This window comes from Centrocercus urophasianus, unplaced genomic scaffold (assembly GCF_019232065.1).
Source record: "Centrocercus urophasianus isolate 14NV4802_14NV808 unplaced genomic scaffold, USGS_Curo_1.0 seq_28, whole genome shotgun sequence".
Taxonomy (NCBI): domain Eukaryota; kingdom Metazoa; phylum Chordata; class Aves; order Galliformes; family Phasianidae; genus Centrocercus; species Centrocercus urophasianus.
This window is the reverse complement of record NW_024884844.1, coordinates 9,940,860-9,966,422: the sequence shown is the minus strand read 5'-3', so window position 1 is coordinate 9,966,422 and position 25,563 is coordinate 9,940,860. Positions and strand designations below refer to the sequence as shown.

Below are 25,563 nucleotides of genomic sequence, written 5' to 3'. Positions count from 1 at the left end.
TTGCAGTTTTTCAGGCAGGCAGTTTTCTGAACATTAATACTTTGCATTCCAATATTTTAATACATGTATCTCACACTTCAAAAATGAGTATTTACTGTACTTTTTGGAAACATCTTAATACTGACACCTAAATGTATGTTTCAGTATTCAATACATTGGCAACTTAATTTTGAAAGATCTGAATACCAACAGGTAGTATTCAATCCTGTTATAGCTGAGACTGTTCTAATTTGTTACAGTGCCTTTTTACTTACACAGTATGTATTTGTGCATGACGCATGCATAAAACTCACATTCACAGGCCTTGATTTCTTTTACCCCAGCTGTTCTGCACTTTGTACACCATGGTAACTACCAGGCTTAATGAAGCTGTTCTCATTTGTTTTTTCCATTTGCAGAGAAGATATTGATTGAGGTAAGGGAGGCATGAACCTTTTTAAAAATATTATTTTCTTGGGAAAGAAAACTGAATTCTACTCAGGATTTTGTCCAGGATTTTCTGTGAGCATTCCTATCTATTGCTGAATTATTTTAGCTAAGTGTTCCACAAAACACTACTACTTTTGTATTTTGTTATGTGGATATCCAACGTAAGTCACCTTTATCCTTGGTATGCAGCAGTTTGGGTTGTGTCCAGCTGTCTGAAGTAATTTGGATCAAGGTGTTGAGTATATAATGTCTTAAACTGTCAAAGGCAAAATGCTGTGCAATGTCAAGCTAAATGTATTTTAAGTTGAGCACTCATCAGAATATTTAAAATTCTGCATTTAATTTCACTGGTAAAATAGATTACTTTCTTTACACTTGGGAAGATTTTGTGAGGAAATATGATGTTCTAGGAAATGGTAGGAGACAGTGAGGTTAAAATGCGTTTCATTTGTAGGGCATGGGGCTGCAGGCGATGTGGTCACTGTGCATCAGGCAGACTGTTTTGAAAAAGGAAGCATCTTGGTCAAAAGGAATTTTGGTCATGTAGTATGATAATGTAAGATTGCATTGCACTGTAGTACTTGCTAACATTTGAATGCTTGACTTTGCGCTTGCAACACTTTTGATATAGGCTTTAGTGCTCTCATCTAACTCGCAGTGTAAGGCTTAGTTGCACAGATCTACTCCTGCTCTCTCTTGTCCCATCTATAAGGATAAAGATATGGGAACCAGAGCTTGAGAGGTCATCTATCATATTTGAAGGTAGAATAAAGCAGCTTACAGCATTCCTCAAGGAGTTTTGTCTAATAATATTTAAAAAAGAGATCCAGTGAACCTTGGCATTCCTTGCCTCTTACACCTTGTTACCTTTAAATGTGCTGCTTGCTGACATGAAGAACAATTCATTTCCTCCTTCTTGTAGTGACTTTTTAGATTCCTTTAGGACGTCTAACCCATCTTTCACCTGGACTGGAAAGCACACTTCTTGCAATGCTTCTCACTGTACTCCCCACCAATACAACCTCCTTCATCCAAACCAAGTGGCTGTGCTTTGTAGAGTCTCCATTCAGTCTTTATTTTACTAGGAAGCTAAGGGAAGTGAGAAAGTTCTAAGATTTTGGGGTTTTATTGTTTTTCTATGTACAATTTCTGATATGATGCTTGCCACAATTCTCTTTTTTATTTCTGCAATATTATTACTTTGGAGCTAGGTTCTGTGGTGGGTGCTACCTTGGTGAAGTCATTCTTATTTCCCTCTTCTGCCTATGTTTTTCTGTTCTTGCCTGTTCTTTCCTGCTCCTTTCAGATGTCACCCCCTTAGATGAGTGGAGTAAACAGTTTATGTTGCCATACTGTAAACTAGACCTGTGCAAGAATCCAAGATAACAAAAATAAGCCTTAAAAAGTGAGTAAAAGTAGCTACAGCATTTAGTGACTTAGCAAAATGGAGTCTTTCAAAACAAGATGTGTTCTACATTCTATTATCCATTGTTTACCATTCTTAAAGATAGTTCCTTTCTGCACAGCAGAACTCCAGAAAACTCTTTCTGTAGTCTTTCCCCTTCTATTTGTGTAAGTAATTTTGGAAGGCACAGAAGCTGCTGCTGCACAGTGCTGGGAGTGAGAAGCCCTGCTTGTGACTGCTCATGGGAGAGTGACTGGCAGCAGGTGCCCATCAGCACCAGCTGCATTCTGACCTTTCTAAAAACAGGAAAAAATAAACATATACAGGATAATACTGATTTTCAATAGGGCAAATATACTGGTATATGCAATACAGAGGCTTTATGAGAACCATTTTATTTCTGTGAATATCTACGTATAAACTGTCGGATAGACTGGATAAGGATCTTCATGTCTTTCATCTAGAGTTCTCCTTAGAGACATGGTTGCATTATCAGTTTTCCAGTTAGTTACAAGAAATATTACTTTACTAAATCCCGCTAATAGTTTTCAGAAACATTAGCTTCAGAAATATTTCCATTTAGGCTATAGTTAGTTAATGAAGTAAGTCTTTGTTCCTGTATGCATACAAGCTATAAAGTTCTGCAGAGAACATCTAATTATAATTAACATCAATGACCAGTTAAACACTGTAAGTAGTAACATATGCATGGGTGAGTGCTCTCCGCTTGCTGACAAAACAAGCTGCACCAGATGGGGCCCCTGGTGCCTCTTGTGCCCCACAGTACTTTCCCTGCTATGTCAGATGGTGCTTGTGCATTCTGTGAGATCACTTTGTTGAAACAGTTTGGAGGTTTATTTTGTGGATTTTTTCTTTTTTGTTGTTGCTGTTGTTTTTTGGTCTAAAGATGAACTAAATATATCCCTTTAGGAGGCATCTGCTTTTGCAGGTGAACGTAGCAGGTGATGCTGCCTAAGCAGTGTTAATATTTCAATGTAAAGCTCTGCTTGTCTTCTAGGGTAGAATGTAGCACATATAATTAAAAGTAGTCATTCAAAAATGTTTGGTCAGTTGCATTCAAGTAAATGTATGGATGAAAGCATATGCAGTACTGACTGTACTGTAAAGTACAGTAAGATACATATGGTAAAACAGAGATACAGACACAGTAAAAGTCTCCAGGAAATTCTGCTGTCATCTTCTGCAGTCAACTTAGAGTATTGTAGAATAAATGTTCCTGGGTTTTAATGTTCCAAGTAGCACAACTCAATAAATACAATATGGATTATCCTCTAAAATATTAAATGGCAAATACTATCTTGCAGAAAGATAAATAAGTTTGGGTGTCCTCAGAGAAGGATTGGAATCCTAGGTAGAAATACAAATGTACTTCCTCACACGTACAAAAGACTGTGCGTCTCTGTAGCTATCCCCTGAAGATACTGACACAAGGAAATGACAAAGAATGTGCAAGTATCTGGCAATTGAATATATCTAGAATGATGGTGGGCAGGAGTGGGGTGGATTGAATTTGCAGTCAAGTTAGTGGCCCAGATAAAATACCCCAAAATTACTCTGAAAAAGATGTGTGCTAAAATTATAAGTTTATTTTGTGTCGGATCCTCATCTGTATCTTCTGTGTTTGTTGCATTCTATTTTCAACCCATTATCTGCAGAAATTTTGGGCTGCATCTAAGGGGATGCAAAAGGTGACTGAGAAAAGCAGGCTTATGTGGAGACTGTTATACCAAACATGAGATTTCTTAAGAAAACTGTCTTGGAGGTCCAATTTGGGACTGAACTGGGAGAAATAAAAACATCTACAAATAAAATGTTGGAAGCCCTAAAGGTATTACTATTAGCATCCTTCATAATAAAAAAAAAAAAAAAAAAAACACACGCACACAAAAAAAAAAACCACTTCAAATTATATTTGTATTAGATCTCATTTTAGTAATTCCTAGGTGTAGAATCGTTTGATTGCAGATTTTAGAACTCCTTTTTCTTTTTTATTCTCCCATTTAACCATAATGTAAATGCTTAACTAAATAAGCACAATGCAGATTGCCACTTAATGTATTGAGTGCCAAATATTATCTTGCCAAAAGCCAAATAAGCTGTCTGTTTCTGCTCTGGCTCACCTCCATATTCACACATATTGGGGCTTAATGATGGGTACTTTATTCTATCATGTTATTTCTTTGTGGAGTTGTTTCAGGAGAAAAGAGACTGTAATAAAGATATGAACATCACAATTACAGAGCCTTGTCTATTATCATGTTTAAATCTGTGCTTTTTAGTGTCTTTAGGCCTCTGCATCTTTAGTCTTGGAATATCACTTTGGAAAGCTCCAGTTCCTTTCTATTATTGTGTATTTTAGAAAAGTGCTTAAAAATAATACAGGCAGATGTGGAAAAGGCAGTAAGAAATGTAAGGTTGTATTCAGTGCAGTAAAAATAATCTCAGATCAGAGAAGTTGATAGGGAGGAAATAGAGTGAGATGGGACAAAAGCAGGGGAACAGGATTTGGGAAATCCCTATCTGGAAAAGCAGATGGGGAGAACATTGAAGGGAAAGAAGGAAGAATAAAGTGAAAAACTTTAAGATGGAAAAACAGTGCTGGGATGTCACAGAAGGAGTTAACGTGGATAGATATCAGAATAAAAGAAAAGATACATGTTCCCACATCCATAAAAATTCATGCAATCAGTGCATTGTTTCCAGGGCATAGGTTTTGTCTTGATTTACAGTTTTTAAAATGAGTTGTCCACAGTTCTAACCAAACCTCACTGCTGGGGAGAGAATTCTGCTCTTGGGATGGCCAGCCTGCTGCCTCCCAACATGCACAATTTCATTTCTCTATGCTTTCTTTTCTTGGATTTTACTTGTTACCAGCAAAGCACTGCTGTAAAATCAGATAATGAAGTCTTACAGGCCTCTTAGAATAATAAAAAAAAATTGACAGCTAGTAATAACCAGGGGCACCTGGACTGTATTTTCTTCTCAGCATGTGGTGACTTCTAGAGCTCTTATTCACAGTTTGCCATGGATGAGAAAGGTAATTTAGCCGTTTTCTCTCTGATGAAAGAGAATATGGTAGATGGGAAAGCTACGACAGTAACTTTCATATGTTTATGAAGTTGTTCGTTCTGTCTTACTGTCACGTAAGTTATTATATACAGTTAAAAAAAAAAGTGCGCATTCTTGGTTATTTTCACTCCTTCAAGGAACTAGAAAGAACAATGGTATTATGCAAATCACGAGTTTTAATCAAAATATTCTTAGAAATAGTCACTCAATTTACATGTCTCCAAATATTTGTCTATCCCAATGCTTGAAGGAAAACGAAGGGAATGCACTTCTAGAGTGGGGAAGAATCTTCCACGCTGTCAAACAAATCTCACTTACTAATTTCCTTCGGGTGAACTGCAAATCAGTCTAAGTAACCTAATTTTGTTTAGATAAAAAGAAAGCAAAAGCAGCGAATAGGCCACTTCATGTAAAACAGAGTTCAAGAAAGTCATAGAAGCTTCAATTTTCCCTCACTGTTAGATGGGACCCAAATCTTTCTTGATGAGCCAAATCCTGTCTTTTTCGCATCTGGTGTCCTGCCTGTGTTCTGTTTTGCTGTTGTGGTACTGCAGAGAAATAGAGCTCCTAACTTACAATTTGAAACCCACGGGTGTTTGTAGGAAGCATTTGCAATATAGGATAGATTTCTACGAACGATAAGGAAAACTACAAGATGAAGATTGTAGAGACTTCACTTTGGAGATGTTATTTGTTTCAGTGATAAAAGTAATGATGTCTGTGTCAAGTGTCTGGGGTTTCTATTTGGGCTAAGAAAAACGGGAGAAAAGAATGTATGTTTAGTATTTCTCAATTCTAGGTACTGTGTGTGTGTGTGTGTGTGTGTGTGTGTGTGTGTGTGTGTGTGTGTGTGTGTGTTTTGGCCTTCAAAATAAAATGGCCACTGCACCAGCACTTTTTCTTACAGTAAAGTGCTTTACCTGATCCTGGTAGAAGTGCCATTATGGAACAGTTTCTGCGAAGCTGCAGACAAGGCAATGGCAACCACTGTGAGTTACAGAAAAGAAGGAAAGCTAAATTAGTTCTGCTGTTCAGCAGCCCCTGTGGCCTGGGGGGCAGAATTGGCACTTACTTTGGCTCTACATCTGCATCACTGAACTCAGCCTGATAGTTTCCATATTTTGTTTGTTATCTCTCAAGGCAAATTTTGTATTTCAAAACCTAGTACTATGAAGCCCAACCATCTGAAATGCTAAACTGACCAATATAGGTGTTAGACCTTGCAATCACAAAATTTCAAAGGATACTGGCATCCTTCATTTTCTGCCTCTTCCATTTCCTTTGTCAGGCAAGCTTCAGATTTCAAATTCATTGTAAATTTGGACATTCCTATAAGCTGCTCTAGCAGGAATTGTACTATAAAACCAGAGAAAAGAGGTAAAATAGCAAAATGAGAGGTGACTTTCACTAATCATTCTGATTTCCTGTGGGATATATGCAGCGTCTTATCTATGTCTATGAAATACAATGCCCAAAGTGGAAAGGCCCGTGAAACTCTAGAATCTCTGCATAGCCCTCTTACTTTATTCATTCATTTACACAAAATCTAGACTTCCAGAAACCTGGGGAATTCATTGTGAAGAACTCATCTTGTGTTGCTGTTGGGGTTAAACATGGCTGGAACAACAGTGTTGTTCTAGTTCTCATATATATGATTTTTTTAGCTTCTGATTTCTAATATCACACACCATCCTCCCATTCAAGCATTTAAAGTTCGGGTGAGTTGGTGCTTCTGTTACCAGTAGGAATGCTTTGTAGTGCTTTCTTCAGAGCTCATTGGCTGATTGTGCCCTGACTTCTTCAGGTAAAATTGTAGGTGCATATTTTAAAAGCTAAGGTTGGTGACCTTTACCTTATGCTGTGTCATTTTATTTCTGTTTTGTGCTCCAGGACAGCATTTCACAAGTGTAATGCTGCTTGAAGATGCTTAATTAGATAAAAATACTTATTTTCTATCAGCTGCTGTAGAACTGTGAGAGATTAAAGTGAAAAATAATACTACTAATAAAAAAGCTTTATGACAGAAATGAAGAAATTCCTATTATTATTCTTAATGAAAAAAATTCATTGTGGTTAGAGAGCAGCAAATTTATCTACATGTGACATGAGTTCTGTTTAGAAATTTGCCATTATTCAGTGTTCTACAACAAACTCAGAAACTCAAAAACAATCTGAAATGACTGAGTCTTTCAGTGTCTCCAATGGAGGCAGCTGGGGCTGCTTGACCTTTGCAGCCTGCAGCCAAGGGGCAGTGCTTTAAGACAGGAAGGTACCTGGCTGGTGGAAGCATAAGCATCCAGTTGGGAAGATATGTGGAGTTAGGAGAAAAGAGGTGACAAAGGTATCCTGGAAGGGCTGGGAAAGAAACAGGCGCTTAGGCCAAATGAAAAATGGAGAAAATGGAGTGAGTGTGGGTGTAAGTCCACAAATCAGAAATGAAACCTTTTGGTAAGTGGTTAAAATGAAGTGCCTAATTCTAGAAACGTTAAATTTTCGTGGGGTAATTCTGTGGAATATGTGAATATTTACATGTCAATATTCATTATAGTAATTGATGTTAAAAAAAAACAAAAAACAATTGGTTAGAGAAGGAAAAGGGCAGAGAAGGTCTTAAAGCAGCTTTTTCAGAACTGAATCACCTGTCAAATGTGGTGTTCAAGAGCAAGCAAAACCAAACAGGTTGTGTTATATGACTTGGTGTGTGTTGTGTTAACTTGGTGTTATATGACGCTGCCATGTTGAGTCTTTCCCTTTTTCAGTAGTGTATCAAATTAATTTTAAATGAACCAAATAATACAATTTAGAAGTTTTATACTCAATGGGTTTATAAATTTTGCAGCAATGCAGTTTTATACTCAATGGGTTTATAAATTTTGCAGCAATGCAGGACTTGGAAGTTAAAGCAAATATTTGCTGCAACTAGCAAACAAGGTAATGTGAATACATCTCTGTCACTTAATGTGTTTAAACTTGTTGCCTCACTGGTGTTGTGGAAAAAGAGCTTTTCACAGATAAAGTTCAAGTGTAAGGTACAAAAACAACTCTAGTTTCTTAACTTTTTATATAATTCTCATTTGTGTGAGCTCACTGCTCTCAACTTCACCACCTCTAAAAATACTTCTGGTCAGTGCTTTGAGAAGGATGAAAATTAATGAATATTTTTATTAATGACAATATTTTTATCACAGAAACTTTGAGAGGCTTAATAAATACCACAAGTTTCATTCGTTTACTCAATGATTTTCCTAGCTTTCTTGGATCAGTGACTTCATTAGGTGGCATTAGGAAATATTTTCTAAAAACAGCTGCTAATAAAATATGTGCATTCTGCTCTTACTGTTTCCATTTCTGAGCTTCAGACAAAATGAATTCCAATTAAAATTAAAACAAAGATTGATTGATCTCACTAATGTCCAGTGATCTGTTATGAGCACTTACATCTAATTATTTTTTTCTATAAATAGCTACTGTTTTCGTATCTGAATGTATTTGTGATGTCTATTGTAATGATAACATCTATCCACTTCTGAGGGGGAGTAGTTTAGTATACAGAGTGACTTGATCTCTGGATTTCTAGTATCAAAATGCCTTCTTTCTTTTGGTTAGTTTAGCTTTATGAACTGCTTCCAGGGCACTTCTTGTTAGTATGGAAGAAGAAATACAAAAGGTGACTGTATGGCTTGTGGCTTACACATGATCATGACGATGGAAGCCTCTATACTTCAGCGTGTTTTCTTTCTCAGCACCAGAGATCTCTCTAGCCACTGGCCTACCAGCTATTCCCATTCTCTCCCATTGAAGTTGTTTATCAGTGCATAAGTTAATAATTTTCATAGACGATTAAATAGCTGTTAAAGCAGAGATTAGACTTTCTTTTTCTCTCGAGCATTTATTTACTGATTATATTCTGAATTTTTAGCAATGGAAAGCACGTAAAGCTTCAGAAGGAAATGTGGGGATGGGTTCTCTGAAATTCCAATGGATGCATGCAGATATGAAAGTCTCATCCAGTGAATAACAGGTGAAACCCAGCTAGCGAGTTGCTATGATATGGCATTGTAAAATGTGCCTTTTTAACACTACATTTCACTTGATACCAATATAATTGCTTGATTAAAACATTTAACAACAAATCCTAATGAGTAGCGTAACTAATAAAGAAAAGATATACTTTGATCTTTCCTATCTACGTTTTTTTTTAACTTAAATTTTCCTCACCTTTTAGATTTTCCTTGGAGTTTTAACTGCTTATAGGTACTGAAATGGGTCTTGCCTTCCTGAGCACAATGCTCAGGTAATAATTTATTTCTTGTTTACTGCTGTCTGATACTCACAGGTTAAATGTTCAAACCTGGACACTGAATGGCAGAGCTTATAGAGCATGTTTTGAACGTACCCTGGCATGCTTTGAGTTCAGCACATAGGACACACTTAGCATTACTAGTTTAATTAAAAATAATAAAAAAGACACAACAGCCAGGTTGTTGTTTTGTATTGTAACTGAAGAGTGCTGCTGTGAATCTTAGTTCAAAGTGCTTCGTTCCCACCAGTCACTGTGCAGGGATTTGAGGTTCAGAACTCAGATTGTGAATGTTTGTTTCATTCTGACTTCCCAGCAACGAAGACTGCATTTCAAAGTTTAGACATAGGAACAAAGCAACCAGGATTTTCTAAAGGAACTGCATAACTAATTCCCAGGAGTTGATCCTTTGTTTTGCCATAGTTTTCAGTGGGATTTGGGTACTATGCAATCATCTGTGCTGATTATCAATGCTGCTCACGCTCTACACCATACTTTGATACACATACGCATCCAGGTACCAGTAAGAAGCAGGCTATAAGAAGCAATTACTCATTGCTGAAGATTTCAACACCTTTAGAGAGCATAAAGTAGTAGTTTTGCTGCCCTGGTCTTTGCCTTCTTTAGGAATAAAATGCAAAAAGACAAGGAACACATCTTTTAATAAGGTAAGAAAGGAAATGGCTGTTTTGGAGCCAGAGGTGTTTGGTATGTTCTAACCCAGGCTGTCTTCCACCTTGTCACAGACAGCAGCAAGAAACTTGATTATGATAGCACTGGAGGCTGTAAGGTTATTCACTGGAGTTTCGTCAGAGAAGGACAATTACATTGAAACAAAATGGGGTGGGGGGGAGCCTCAAGGTAATTTGTGCTCCTTTCACCTCAAGCTGATTAGAGTACATTAACTGCCTTTGCAATTAATGTGCAAAGTAGATATTCATTATTTTTCTGATGGCAAATAAAATAATGTATAAATAGAACATGAATAGTCTTGAAATGTATCTTGTTAGTTATGCCTGTAGACTATTTGCATTCAAACAAACAAAAACCTTCCTGGCCCCGTTCCCTAAAACCGATTCTGATGTTGTTCTGCATCAACTGTATTTTAACATAAGGAAGTTAAAATTTCCTGCCACATAGGCACACTGAGATAATATGCTTTCAGACTTGAGAAGTTGTTTGCCTGAAAGGGAATTTTTTCCTCAAGCTGTTTTGAAGGAGTACTGTTCAGTGTGGCTTAATGACCATGATGCATTTACAGAAGCCCGTGAGACTGAATAGGATGCTCCATAAATGCATCTCATTAGCAATCTCATTTTTTCATTTATTTCTGATGACGTGAGCTATAACTGTCAGGTTTTTTGTGTGGAAGTTTTTTTAGCATTGATGTTTAAGTTTGTAAGGTAACACGAACAGCTCAGCTATCAATGCATCAGTTCATGCCTACATAGATTACTAGATTGAAATTACTTTGAGTGTTGATATAATCCTATAGCTGGCAAGAAATGCTTTTTTTTTTTAATTTCATACTTCTGCAGTTGTCTCTGCCTTTTTTTTTCTAATTTAGTTATATTATGGAATCATCTTCCTCTTTAAATCCATCTAGGATAGGTTGGTGTTTGAAAGGATTATGACAGAAGTTATGTATGCAGGTATCACCTGGGTACTCTGATTTTTTTTTTTTTTTAATTTCTTTTTCTTCTCCTTCCCTCCAAATCTATGCCTCTTCCCATTATTCTTCAGAGTGCTGCTCTTACGTGGCTACATTTCATATGTATCAGAAGAGCAGTCAGGAAGCAGACTAGATGGAGCCTGTGGAGAGAGTGATAGGACAAGGGGAACTGCTTCAAGCTGAAAGACAGGAGATTTAGATTAGATGTCACGCTGAAATTTTGCACTGAGAAGATGTTGAGATACTAGAACCTGGAGGAGCTGTGGGTGCTTTATCCCTGGAGGTGATCAAGGCCATTCTGAATTGGGGGTCCTGGGCAACCTGATTTAGTGGCTGGCAACCCTGCCTGTGGAAGAAGAATGGGAAAAACTATACAGTTTTTGAGATGCCTTCCAACCTAAGCTAGTTTGTTAAAGTAGTGAGATGGCTTTCAGTTTTCTGTTTTGTGAATTCAGTCATGGTTTGAGACTTTTTTGGAGCTTCTTCCAACTGAACATACTACTGTTCCCTGCTGCTCTTTGGAGAACTAGGAAGTGTGACCTATGAGGCACTATTGAGCTGAGCTGTCTGCCAGCCTGGAGGCATCATACACTTCATATTCACATGCCAAAAACTCTAGGCCAGCACAGGGTAAGTTGCTGCATTCATTGGGGAAGATGGATATCTCTAACCACAACAGCTATTCCCTACCAGTGGTGCTGACTGAAGCTGCTGCAAGATTGTCATTAATTTGATTGTCCCTGTTCTTACTGCAAGATACATGTAACATTTTTTGTCAGACTGGACAATCAGTATTGTATGAAGAAAAATCACTTTTTTTTCTTCCTGAGGGGAGATGACATTATGAAAATTCTCCTATTTTCAGGAGATTATAAATCCATCAAATTTACCTCTGACTGGCTAATGTTAATATCAGTGCTGTGATAATATATATGTTTGGATAAGGGTTTAACACCATATTTTACTTAAAGAATAGTTAAAAAATCAATGTAAATTGAATTATTTGTTATTCTACCTGTGAAATGATCAGAATTTTGCAGTACTGTAAGTCATTATCCTTTTCCAAAATGAAAGCTTCATAGCTTAGCATTTACAAATGCATGAGTGGAGTGTGAGTTTTCTGATCTTTGTCTATCAAATCATTATTAATGCATTACAAATGAAAAGCAGTTTCCCCACCCATTTATGTAAAGGGTCGTTAGTGAATAAGCCCTATCCTAGAGTCATCCAATAATTCTTGTCTGAATATAGTTTATATAATTGGTACCAATATGCTAGCTTGCTGAATATGAAGCTCAAGAAAGATTAATAAAGATTCATTTGATCTCTGCTGAAAATTGTCAGGGAAGACTTGACTGTAAAATATTGAATGCAAACTATATCTGACTGCAGATTCTCAGGAAAAAAAAAAAAAGTATTTTCTATGGTCACTATCATAGGCAGTGAAGTTGTTAAAAATGAGAATAATGCCGCTTTCAGAAGGTATGTGTACTTAGTCATTCCAATGAATTCAAAATTAATGAAAAACTCATGACCCCTCCCAAAAGAACTCCTTTCTTATCATGGCTTCGTTGAGGAAAAATGACAGTACTGAAGATTCCAATATCTAAGCAGCTGCATGAAGTGATGAATTATGCCTAAAATTTGTAAGTATATGATGTCTAAATGTTAGGGAAACAAAAAGAACAATGTAGAAATATTTAAGTTCTTCATTAGAAGTACTATGACTGTTTACTTTCTGATATCATAATACAAAGGTGGATTATCTTATTTAATTCCTTGTCTGTGATCCTTATTTCAGATCATTCCTTGTTTTTAATTTGACTTGTAAATGCACTTCTGGGAACAAAATGACTTACTTCATTGGCAGTTAATGAGTAAGTTGGACTGCCTGTTTTTCTTTACATGTTGTCAAAGGTGAAGAGGTTACCTGGCATCAAGTAATTCTGTAACGGCTGATAAAAAAATATTCTAGCTAAGAATCTGTAGTGCAGAGATGTATTAAGCTGTGCTTAACAAGACTTGCAAAGAGTGACAGTGTCTGAACCAATTTTTCCAGTAGAATGTCTGTTTGCATTGGAATAAATTAGTTTATTACTTAAGAAAAAGGACGATTTATAAAAAGAAATACATAAGTATTATATCAGAATAATTCTGTTGTTATAATAGCATAGGTGCATGTTTTCTCAGTGAGCCCTAAGTGCCTCCTCATTGCTGCCTACAGAGTGGGGTCCTCAATTAGATCAGAGTAGTTCCCTAAACTGTGATGTTCGCTGCTTAGTCACACTAGGAAGCTGCATGTGGAGGATCAGCTCTGTCAAATGCAGATTGTCTCTTGTTTTCTGTGCTTTGCTGAATGGCTATATGCATCTCCATAGAAAGAGTCTTCCAAACCCTTCTGGGCAACCTGTTCCAGTGGTCTGTCACCCTTACTGTAAGGGAGTTATTCTGCATGTTAGTATGGAACTAACTGTGATAATTTTTAGGCCATTTCTCCTTTTCCTATCGTTATGCACCACTGAGAAGAGCCTGGCCTCATCCATTTGCCTCCCACCTTCCTTTAGGTATTTATAAACATTAATCAGATCCCCCTCAGTCTTTTTCCCAGGCTGAGCAAATGGAGATTGCTAAGCCTTTACTCATACAGGAGATGCTCCAGGCCATTTCTCATTTTTGTGGCCCTCTGCTGGACTCCATCTAGGAAATTCCTGGCTTCTTTGAACTAGACATGGTATTCTAAATGTGGACTCACCTCGACAGAGTAGAAGAGGAGGATCACCTCTCAGCCTGCTTGCTGTGCCCTAGGCACCCTAGGATGCCATTGGCCTTCTTGGCCAGAAGATTACGTTGCTGGTTCATGGCCAACCTGTTGTCCACCAAAACATTCAGGTCCTTCTCAGCAGAGCTCCTCTCCAGCAGGTCATCCTCTAACCTGTACTGATGCCTGTTGTTGCTCCTCCCTACATACAGGACTCTACATTTGCTCTTTTTAAACCTCATCAGATTCCTCTTTTTCAAGGACTGTATTTAAGTCAATTTTTGTGTATTTATTTATTGCACAACATGGTGTATGTTTTCATCTGAGATTTTCCCCTTAATGTCATGGATTATATTTTATACTTTAAATCAGGAGCTTTGAGGACAAGTGGTATCAAAGAACATACTGCTGCAATCTCATCAGCACAGCATTCTAGTTGTCTTCTCATAAATGTAGTGAAAGAATGCTTAGATCATGAAGAGTAAAACAAGCACACAGTTGTAGCTCCCACATCAAGGCTGTCAGCTTCCAACAGTCTACACCTTTGTGATTTCCAGAGATAAGAAATAGTTAATTGGGTTTAATAGCCACAGATACAATTTCCATCCTTGAATTTGTTGATGAGAAGAAATCCTCATCCTTCTTGTTGACTGCTAATTTATCATTACCTTAAATCATTTTTTTTAAAAGCAGGGGTCTGACGCTTCTGGGACCTACACCTCTGAATATAAGCCTAGCCTTTCATCAAATCTGCATGCAAAGGAGGAGCCCTGAGATTTCTAAAGCTTGCAAAAAGTGAATTTTTGATTAGTTTCATATAATCCTCTATAATGATGAGTATTGTAGCATTTTGTGTAAGAGATAGATGAGACAGGATCTCAAATGCCAGCTATTACTGACATTTAGTTTGGCATAGGTCACAAAATATCAAGGAGAAAGAACTGTTAAAAATTATTTTTCACGTTAATAATAAATACTTAAATAAATTACTATTGTAAAAATGATGCCTTTTTCATTCTTAATAACTCTAATGTAAATAGAAAAAGTTGGTGGTCAGAAATCTCAAATTTGAAAACAAAGCTTGTTTAATTTAGCATAGAAATCTGCAGTGATGGGTGTAGGTGATGTACAAAGCATAATTTTATTTCTCCAACAAACTGAATGGCTTTGTTGTTGCATTTCATAGTGCCAAAAATTTCATAACTAAAATTTCTAAAATTGGACTGAAAGAGTCATTTGAGAAGTGGGTTTAGTTTCAGGAGATTGTCTCCCAAATTGCCCACTAGTGTCTGCATAGCCACTTTAAAAAGCTGGCTATGCTACTGCTCTTGCTATACTAATTTAGTCCACATAGCTCCAGGCCAGTAGTCTGATTGTTTTCCCGTTAGCCTGAATTTTGTTAGGCTGGAAATCAAGCACACTTTCAGGGTTCTTCCTTTTTATTTTTATTTTTTTCTGCAAGTTCTGAACAATTAATGATTTTCCTGTGTTCTTTTTTCCAAAATCCTATTTTTAAAAAGTGATTTTTGATGTTTATTTTTTTCCGCAAAAAGGAAAATGTTGTTTATTATGTCTAGGAGAAAAATGGTCTTGAGCTTTTTTGTTATTACTATCAGAAAACTTCATTACAATTGTAATTAAGCCTTTGAAAATAACTCTGTCAGTGTGCTTGGTCTGATAGGTACTTGTGTTCTTGTAGATATTTTAAATGGTGAAGATGCACCATCCCATTATTGAAGAAATCTTTCAGAGAAGAATACCATAAATATTATGCTTAAAAAAATCTCTACTTGATTTTGAAGAATATGATGGACCATGAGTTTCCAATGGAGGAACATAATTTTTATATTCTTTGAAATTATTTCACTCCATGTTGTATATCTGATAAAATATATTAAATTGTCCTCTGTCATTACAAGGAAAATCCAAGATCTGTATGTTCATCATCGTGTTCTTTCTAGTTATAAATTTAAGTACATCTAAGAGCATGATTTGAGTGTTAATACACAATATTTTCTGAATATGGAGAAGCCCACGTGCCAAATATTTTTGGTTTTGTATGTACTGTTCTGTAAAAACAGAAACACTCACATTAAGCAAGATAAATATTTTATTAGAGTGTGTATGGGTTTGCTACGTATTTGGTTTGATTGTGAAGAGCTTGTGAAAGAAAATAGAAATTGTGTGAAGAGATTGTAAGATGTATGGTTATCTTTCTATCCTACTGTCATATTCTATTCCTACTGTACCCAGAAATGGTGGTTTGGAGAGCCCTTTTTGGTTACCATGCTGAAGTGTGAGCTTATTTTGGTGAAAAAGGGAAAAGACAAAACATTTAAGGGTCATTAATGCTTCTAGAAAGCATTACATATGCTTAATTGCCATCCCTAAGATAAAAGGAAGTGAATGGACTAGGGGACATGGTTTAGTGGGGAGATATTAGAGGTAGGTGGATGGCTGGACTAGATGATCTCAAGGTCTTTTCCATAGGATCTTGGTGATCCTATGATTCTGTGAAGGCTTTTATTCCCTCAAAAGTGGAAAGGATCAAGAATAAATTCTTCACGGGATTTTGCTTTGATAAGCTTAAACAATAGGGGAGCATACAATTGAATCAGTGTAATAAATCACTGTCCTGAATTATGGTATTCCATTTGCTTTATAACATTTCTGAGCATGCTTATTTCTGTGTCTCCAAGGAAATTATATAAACGTGTTTTGTTTTCTTTCCTGACAATGGAAATAAGTTTGGTTTTCTCTTAGCAAAGGTAGACAATTTTAGCAGGAAGAAAATAGTTACAGAACTCTTCTCCTGGATTGTGTTGCTCTGCTTATTAAGAAGTACAACAGACAATTTGTAGCTACTTTAGCAGGGAGCCAGATATGGTTCTTTTTAATCCATACTTAAATTCACAATTTCTTACTCTCTTCCCTACTCGCAGTGCTGCCTATCTTACTGCAAATCAGAAAACCTTTGTTTAAACTGGTGACTTCTGTGTTTAAAAAAAAAAAAAAAAAAAAAAAAGCATTATTTTCTTACAAATGTTCCCTCTACAGCATCTGGTTTTGCTTTGGCTGGTTTTGCCTATATTCTTTTCTGAAACAAATGGTGTATTTGAGCTAGGCTCTGTGCAGTGAGAATAAGCTGTCTGACTTTTTTTTTTTTTCTAAGGTGCAGCTCTTTGCTTTTCTCTATGCGGTGCTAAATCCACTGTTCTCTATGAGAAAATATCATTTTATTATTTTACAATTTTCACTCATTACCAGGAGTTTAGAATATTGGGAACATTTTCAACATATGTCCACCCTTACGTTACAGAAATCACAGAGGAGCTCTAATGAAATTTCACTACTATAAAGCCTTCGAAACATTCACCTATCACTTCCATCACTTCCTTCCTAAAACAGCTATGAAGTTAAAACATATCTCTAGAGAGCCTTCTGGTTTTTAGCCCGTCTAATACACCAATAATTTTTAAGGGGAAGTTATTGTTATCATGATGGATGCTATATTGTGCTAGAAGGAAAGGTGGGAGGAAAAAGACCCCAAAACAAAGTGTCTTGCCTTCCTATCTTAGGGGGGAAGGACCTTTTGTCCCATATGTCACAGCTGTTTTAAATATTGTGTATCATAGAATCACAGAATGGCCTGGGGTTGAAAAAGACTATAAAGATCATCTAGCTTATGGCCAAATCATATTCCCCAAGTACCTTAATGTGTCTGGTATGCTAAGGGTCATGGCCAGTTTACCACCAAAAATGTGTTAAATCAGTGGTGGTTGACTTATTTTGCTTCATGTGTAGGTAAAGAAAACTACTGAACTCAGAAATCAATCGAAATATTAACAGAGAGGAAAATATTCCTGGACCATGCTATAAGACATACTATTAATTAAATGCAATTTAAATTATATCAAATAATCTTCGTTTAGATTAAATGCAGTAGAAATCAGATACAAGATTTCATATCTGTCCTCTGCTGATAATTCAGTAAATAGACTGACACTACAAAGTTTGTGTATGAGTAGACCATCCCATAGATGCTTTCAGGCACTCTTAATTTATTAGCTGTTTTTCATCTCCTCCAAAGAAAGTTGCTTGTTTTGTCATGATTTGTATGATTTCAATTATTACATATTTAATTATATATAGCCAATGTGTAAGTTCATTAAATAGTTTATCTTGCTGTATTTATACTGTGTGCTGTAGTGTATCTGGCTGCTTCCACTCAATGTCAAAGGTATTCTCATTAATTTTTAAGCAGTTTTTTTTTAAATACTTATTAAATACTTAATAATTTAAATGCTTATTTAAATACTTATTTTGTTATTAATTTTCATTCCATTTCTACAACATCAGTTCTGAATTTTTCCCACACCATAATCTGTTCTCTGAATTAGAAGAAAGCTTCTACCTTGGCATCACTCATACACACCAAAGTATATGTTTACTTCTTTTTCCATTGAACAAGATTTCTACCAATACCATCAGGATATCCTGAATAGTTCTCTATCTTGGTAATGATCCTTTCAATGTAATTTCTGAAATCTGAATACTGCATTTTCTACTCTTGCCTCCTCTTGAAGCGTGCCATCGATGCTTTTCCTTTAATCTGGATGGCTGTGGTCTACCACAGTAGCAATGTCTAAGAAAGCAACCTTTCTGTATATATACTGTACTAAATTATGTTTATTCTCCATTCTTTCATTTGGTTTTAAACCACAGCATACTACAAATACCTGATAGTTTTTCAGTACATCTGTCCTGTCTAAGCAATTCTGAAATTGTGCTTTGCTTTCCTCATAAGAGGCTCAATAACATGTTTGTCTTCCAAAGATCGATTGAAGGAGCACCTGAGGTGTAAGAGCCAGCTTGGGAGCTAGGGGAGCAATGAGTACTGGAAGCAGGCTGGCTTCAAGTTATCTAGTGAACAATTTAGAGTCTGGGGCCTGGCAACAAGATATGTGAGCTTCTGGGCATGATTATGTGTATCTCTTTCCTATTACAAAGAATAATTAAAAATTGAGGAGAATAAGGAGTGAAAAATAATAATACTACGTATAAATGTGGTCAACTGTAAAGCAGAGTTGTATTTGCCATTTTCTCATTATACCATGTAGTATTGTTCTTTTTTATTAGTAGTTTTACTTTTTGCCAAAAGAGTTGTGGAATTGTGAAACTTTGTCCCCTGAGAATTGTCTGATTGTGCTACACATTATTTGGTTTCTTAGATGCATAAGAATATAATAGATTTCACTCATCCGCCGGGCCAAATGTAGCTTTGCAAGGAGAACTCATTTCTTCCAAGGCTAATTAGATGGGTGGATTATGAATGTTGTGACTGAAAGCTTGGAAAACAGAAGTAAGCAATAAAGAGAAGCCAACGGGAGAACAAAAACTGAACACAAGGATGGTAAGGGAGGCATATAACGTTTTACAGCTGAACTAAGTAACTATCTGGGTCTGAAAGGAAATTTCTATTGAAGACAGATATCTTCTGTCAGAAGAGAGCAGCAGGTCTTTTGAGGCCCGCGTAGCTAGTTGGGAACATGGAGAGTAATGATAGAGAAGAGATGAGTCTGTGACCACTAGTATTGGAACTGGGAAGCTCGCTGTTGTCTCATGTGGCATTCTTAATTAGGCTTAAGTTTTATTTGTAATGTGGCTTTGTTGCTGTTTGTCATTCATGGGGTTCTCATTTTGAGGATATTTTGAATTATTACAAGGATATTATTGATCAGATGAGGAAATAATTCCAATGCTTTCCTATCTGAAACCAAACTCTTGACTGGAAAAATCCAACCATCAGTTTTTCAGACTTACTGTTCAGTTATGGAATGCATTGCGTTTCATAGCCTGGAGAAAGTAAGCTAAGAACTGGGAAATCAGCAGAGGGAGGAAGATTCATGTAATAGCTGGTGATAGGATGGCCGTAAATCAGCAGTGTAATAGAGCTGTGAAAATAGCAAATGCCATTTAGTGATGGATGAATCTCCATCAGATGCAGGGAAGTTACGATGACTTTGTACAGATACCAGTGAGCTTTCCTCTGGAGCAATGTATCCAGTGCTGACCATGCTGTGGTCAATAACTTGACCTAAAACTTGTATAACTGCAAAGAAGGTTGTCATGAAGAACCTGTCTGATGAGATGAGAAGATTGACTTTATTTGCTTAGCACTAGCTGCTCAGTGGACAGTGGAAAATTGTGCTTGCCATCAGGAAATACATTTAGAAAGGAAAACAGGTGAAAGAAAAACTGCTGAAGCCATAGTGTGCTGTAGAAATTAGTAAATTGTGATGTAGTCATGAGAAATCTTCACTGTTTTTTGGAGTGGTTATTAGCTGCCCAGGGGGGTGGTGGATTCCTGGAGGTGTTCAGGAAATGTTTAGATGTTGTACTGAGGAACATGGTTTAGTGGGAAATGTTGGTGATAAGTGGATGATCTTAGAGATCTTTTCCAGGGTGTTTCATAAACATTAGAATAAGCCATTCTGCCAGAGCCTCTTGGAATGAGCACTGGGACAAAACAACTAAATAATGAGTCTGACAAGTTTGAAAAAAGGTTAGTATCTGGTGCCTGCAAAGCACCTATACTTGAAGAAGATAGCACATCTTGGTATTAATTAAAAGTCGACAGAATATGTGTTTTTTAGACTTTTAAAGAGCTAGGAAATTATTCAAATTTTCTGTGCGTGAAGTCTGTAGCTCTCCAAAGAATAACATGCCTAAAAAAAAAAAAAAAAAAAAATCCATTTAATGCCAAAGATTTTGCAGTTTTGTATCTGCCCCAGCTAGCATCCTCATTGCTAGTCTCAGAAAATAAAGGCTGTAATGAACACAGATCTCCTTGCCCCTCATGGAATGAGCTGTACCTCATGGTCAGTACTAATGCATAGTACATGGATTGTACGGGGAAATGCAAATGGTAAGTATTTGTGCTGAAACAGCTCTGTGGATTGATAAAGATTTCATCATCCTCTGCAGAAAATGAGTAGGCAAATCTAGCCTCATTTGTGAGCTTCAGAATTAGTCTTAAGTTGAAATTAATACCTGTGTATCCTTGAGAACTCCCAAGGCAAAGGAAAAAATAGTGTAACTGTGGGTCAGCTTCATGTGTTAGAAATGCAATTCTGATCTAAGCCTTACTATAAAAATCCGTTAGTATTTTAATGCAGACTTGCGTTTCAGATTTAGATGGTAAAGCATCTAATTTTCCTAACTTCCTAACTTTCATTATGCTTTGATCATGTGGCAACAGTTAGGTGATTACTTTCTTGCTCTGTCTATTGCCTCTACGTTAAAAGTTAATGTTATTGTCAGTCTTCAGGAGAAGAATATTTTTCAAAATTTGTATGTTATTTACGCAGGAGACATTTTTCCTTAGCACAAATGATGTTAATAGAAATCAGATATTTAGGAAACAAAGAAATACCTTCCCCATTCCTGAAGGCTGGGAAAAAAAGCTATTTAAATTAGCTGGTTTTTTTTTCTGTACCCACTTGTTACTTACTTGTAAAAGTTTTTTCCTAATCGTGCAAGTGAATATAATTGTAGAAGGTAATTATCATTTCTAACTTTGTATATTAGTCTTTTCTTATACCACTTAGAACCATTAATCTTATGTAGGAATGATATTTGCTAAGCAAACAAGTACAGTCAGCCTGAAGTCAAACTTTGGGTCTTTGTAGCTCCTCTGTGTATGTGTGCATGAGGACCTATATAAACATACACGTGTGTTTATATATATGTGCATAAATATACATAGGTACATGTGTGCTTGATCACAGCAACAGCACAACTTCTGCGATTGCAAAATGAGCTTTGATTTGAATAACTGAATCTTAAAATATAAATTTCTACTATAAATTCAAATATGATCCCTTCAAATTATCAACATCCAATGTTTTAACTTATTTTAAATGTAATAGCTGTTAGACTTAGTACTGCTGATTAAATACACACACACATATATTCTCATTAATTTATTTGGCTGTTTTCATTCCAAACAAAACATTCGCTTTGCAGACATAATTTTTGCTTTGCATATCATCTGTAGCATGCACATTTTGATTAAATGAATTTAAATGTTAAGTGTGTGGGTTTTTTCTAAATGTTCTAAAAGTGCAGCTGTGGTATGGAATTACAATGAAGGACAAGACAGGAATTCGGAATGATTTTGATTAATCACATTCTCTGTCAGGAATGGAGTTATCCCTCAGTAATATGTTAGGTTAAGTTTACTCTGCCTTTACGACCTGGTGATGGACTATGACCTTTCAAATTCTCCTCAAGCCTTGTTTTATGATTCTGTGATCAGTTCTTTTTTGCATTTTACAGCTACTCTATCTATGCTGCCAATAATTCTTATGCCTTCAACGTTTTGGCTGATGTTCTAATATTTTTTTTTCCTATGAAATACTCTTTGTCTACATTAAATAAATAATCATTCTAAATATGGTAATAGTGAATGATGTGGTTCTTATTTCGCTACACAGCAATCATGTATTCTTTCTAGCCTAATATTTCTGAATGCTGAATTTCTGTAATAGGTTACAGGGCTATAAATTACCGTTCTTCAACATGAGCATATATCAGTTTTTTTGTACTGTTGATGTAGGGTTATTACCAGTAATGGTAATAATTGAGGACATAATTCACTTCATTTGCAAATTGAAATCCTGATTCTCAAGGTAGTTTTAGTAGCATTGAGTCTGGAATTGCATTATTTGTTATAATATGTTAAAGTCATGGCAAGGTGGTCTTTGCTTGCAAATGTGATTTAATCTCACAAATAGTTAATCTTGTTATAATATTGTCAAGTTAATCAGAATTGATTTGTTTAGTAAATCCACTGAATACTAATCATCGCTTGGGTTGAGAAGATTTAGTAGCAATTTTAAGTCTTCAATAATTTCCCTTTATTCTTGGATGAAGTGACTCATTGAATTTCTGGAAATCTTTTAAAGACTTTTTTTTAATTGGTAGTCCTGTGCCAGTCAGCCTCTGAAGATGTTATAAATGCACTACAATGATGCATTGTACATCTTCTTTAGAAACACATTTTCATAAACGTGATATTATGAATCACCGTATTTGCTTTACCTTATATGTAATGAATTGTTCTCCAAACCATCTAAGTGCTTCCTGGATTTGTCACTCTTTAGTATTTGTAATTACTTTGCCTTTTTTTAATAGTGATTGTGTGGATATATTTAAGATTTCATTATAGTCTCTATACATGTATACACTGACCACAAAAACAAGCAAACCAACACAACACAAAATGATTATTCCATCAAGGATCTATATGAGGTATAATGAAATGCATTCATGCTCATTTATGTATGTTTCTGTATATTCTACTTAAAGAAAATATGTAGCTGTGGATTTCTTAGAAGATATGGTAAAGTTCTTTGTTAATCGCTGTTGACTATTAATAAATTTAGTCTCTCAAATGACAAGGAATGAAATCCTGCTTTGCACAGAGCCACCGGGAGCTTTGTGCTATGCTCGCACCTTTTGAAACTCACAACATCTTATTTTCTTTCCACAGAAAGCTTTTCTTTGCAGACTATGGGAATGTTGCCAAGGTTGAGAGATGTGACATGGATGGAATGAACAGAACATGGATAGTAGACTCTAAAATTGAACAGCCAACTGCTCTTGCACTAGACCTCATCAATAAATATGTGTACTGGGTTGACATTTATCTGGATAATGTGGAAGTTGTTGACTATGAAGGGAGAAAGAGGCATACAGTCATAAAAGGGAGACAAGTAGGTATTTATTTGAAAAATGTAGGAAAATGTAATAATATCAATATACAAACATGTATAATGTCAATAAACTTTAAAAGATCCACTGCATGTTTTGTTTTATTTGCAGTTTAGCCACATTTTGCAACCTATGAACTTTCTTGTAGTTCTTCTTCAACAACGCACCATTTAAGTCTCAGTTCCCATTGTAGAAGACTTTAGGAGGGAAAATATGGAGCAATGGGAATACCAGGCAATAAATTACTAAAGAACATATTGTCAATTCAGGAAGGGAAGATAACTGGTGGAGGAATGTTAAAAAAACAGAAGAACAACAGAAGTTATTCACCTGTTCAAACCAATGAAAGTGACCTTAAATCATATTTTGTGGATGGTAGTGATGTTTTCTTCTTAATTGATCCAGATGTTCAGCGTCATAAATACAAACACTGAGTGTGGAAGCTTTTGAGCAGGACTATATCAAGCTGTCGTTGTTTCAGTTTGGAGAGCAGAATAATAGTTAGCAGTTCTACACAATTGCAAGGCTCGTGAAAATCAAAGGAAAATTTGCAGCGATCAAACCATTATTGGTTGCTAGTCAGACTATAGGGACTGGTGTGGATACCTTGGATACATGTTTCTGCTTGAGGTTAAACAGGGTTTGCAGGATGTGCACGTAGAACAAGTATTTTTCTTGTTCTGCTGTGGTTCTTTGCTCAATCACCAAATGACAAATTGTTAACATAGCCAGCAAACTATTCTCAACAAATTTCAGAGGTTAGTTTATTTCCGAAGTACAAGCATAGCAGAAGTCATGGTTTCCAAATGATACAGGCTTTTTGATCGATAGCCTGTGTGGCTTTCAAAGGGCTATTCTTTGTAACAAACAACATTTCCATTCATGCGTGAGGTAGCAGAAAATCTGTGGAAGTAAAAACTACCAAAATAACTAAGATTTTATACTCTGCATTATAAAAAGAGTCACACTGTTGAAATTGTAAATATTCCAATTTTCTTATGGGAGTTAAATAATAAAGCTTTAAACTTTGTACTAATGTAACGGGGAAGAAAGAATTTTAATGCAGAGGAGAATCCAGAAATTTGGTACAGATTCATCGTTATTATCAAGTCTGTTTTTTTTCCATTTATGGTTTTACTATAGTTGGATTGAATTCCTATTGGGTCTTAGTGAAATACTGCCATTGATTTTATTTACTAATTTAATTTTTAACTGCTTAAAAGCAGAAAATGATGGAAAATTTGGTCAACTTGAGGTAGTTTTCAGGAACCACTGAAATATTTGATGCACAGCAGCTTTTGGATCATCTTTAGTTTTGGTTTGTTGAGTGTGTATGAATTTCTGAGTAAATGAGCTGAGTAAATACTCTGTGGTGAATAATTTATTGATTACACTAGTAAGAATTTCAGCCTGTAAATGTCTGAACACTTGCCAACAAATTCTCTTTAGCTTGCTTAGCTTTCAAAATTGCTCAATTTTGAATTTTCTAAATCCATACATCAAGCACAACCTCTGTATAATTAAACACATCATGTTTGAGCTGTCATTGGCTAATTAACCAACTGTATTTAAGTAACTTTCAATCAGTGTAGTTGTACACATTAGAAATGAATAAAATAGAGCTTGCTTGTGGTTAAGCAAGCAGTACTGTGACCATAGGCAGATTCAAAGGTTATTCAAAGGTAGAACACAAAAGGAGCACCATTATAGTTAGTTACTTTAAAATAAATAAATAAATGTATTCAGTGGTAATATCTTGCTCTGGTGACATCGCTTTCATTATGTCACAGTGAAAAAATACATGTAATCAACCTGTAAACTATCTGTATTTACTAATTTTATTAGTTAATGTTAGCTAGTGTTAATGATGGTTACTAATTTTTAATTAACATTAGCTAATGCTAATGTATTATGTTGCATTTAAGACAACATGCAAGAGTTTTTAATTGAAAAGATGGAGAACCCATGGCATTTTAAGAATAAATGAATGGGTTTGTGGTAAATATTTTGCATTTTTTTCCCTGCTTGTTTAAGGTTAGAAAAGTTTTATACATCCCTGTTCATCTGCATCGGAACTGGACTGAGTGACCTTTAAAGGTTGCTTTCAACTCGATTCTATGATTACAAACATA

At 35.9% G+C, this 25,563-nt stretch overlaps 1 protein-coding gene across 1 annotated transcript in view; it reads left to right on the top strand.

Moving 5' to 3' along the window:
• The window catches only part of LRP1B (LDL receptor related protein 1B), a 440,883-nt gene that overhangs the window by 205,505 nt on the left and 209,815 nt on the right, over window positions 1–25,563 (top strand). The window contains exon 8 of the mRNA XM_042827024.1: window positions 23,211–23,433. Coding sequence (XP_042682958.1) covers window positions 23,211–23,433 — 223 coding nt within the window. The remainder of the gene's footprint in view (window positions 1–23,210; window positions 23,434–25,563) is intronic.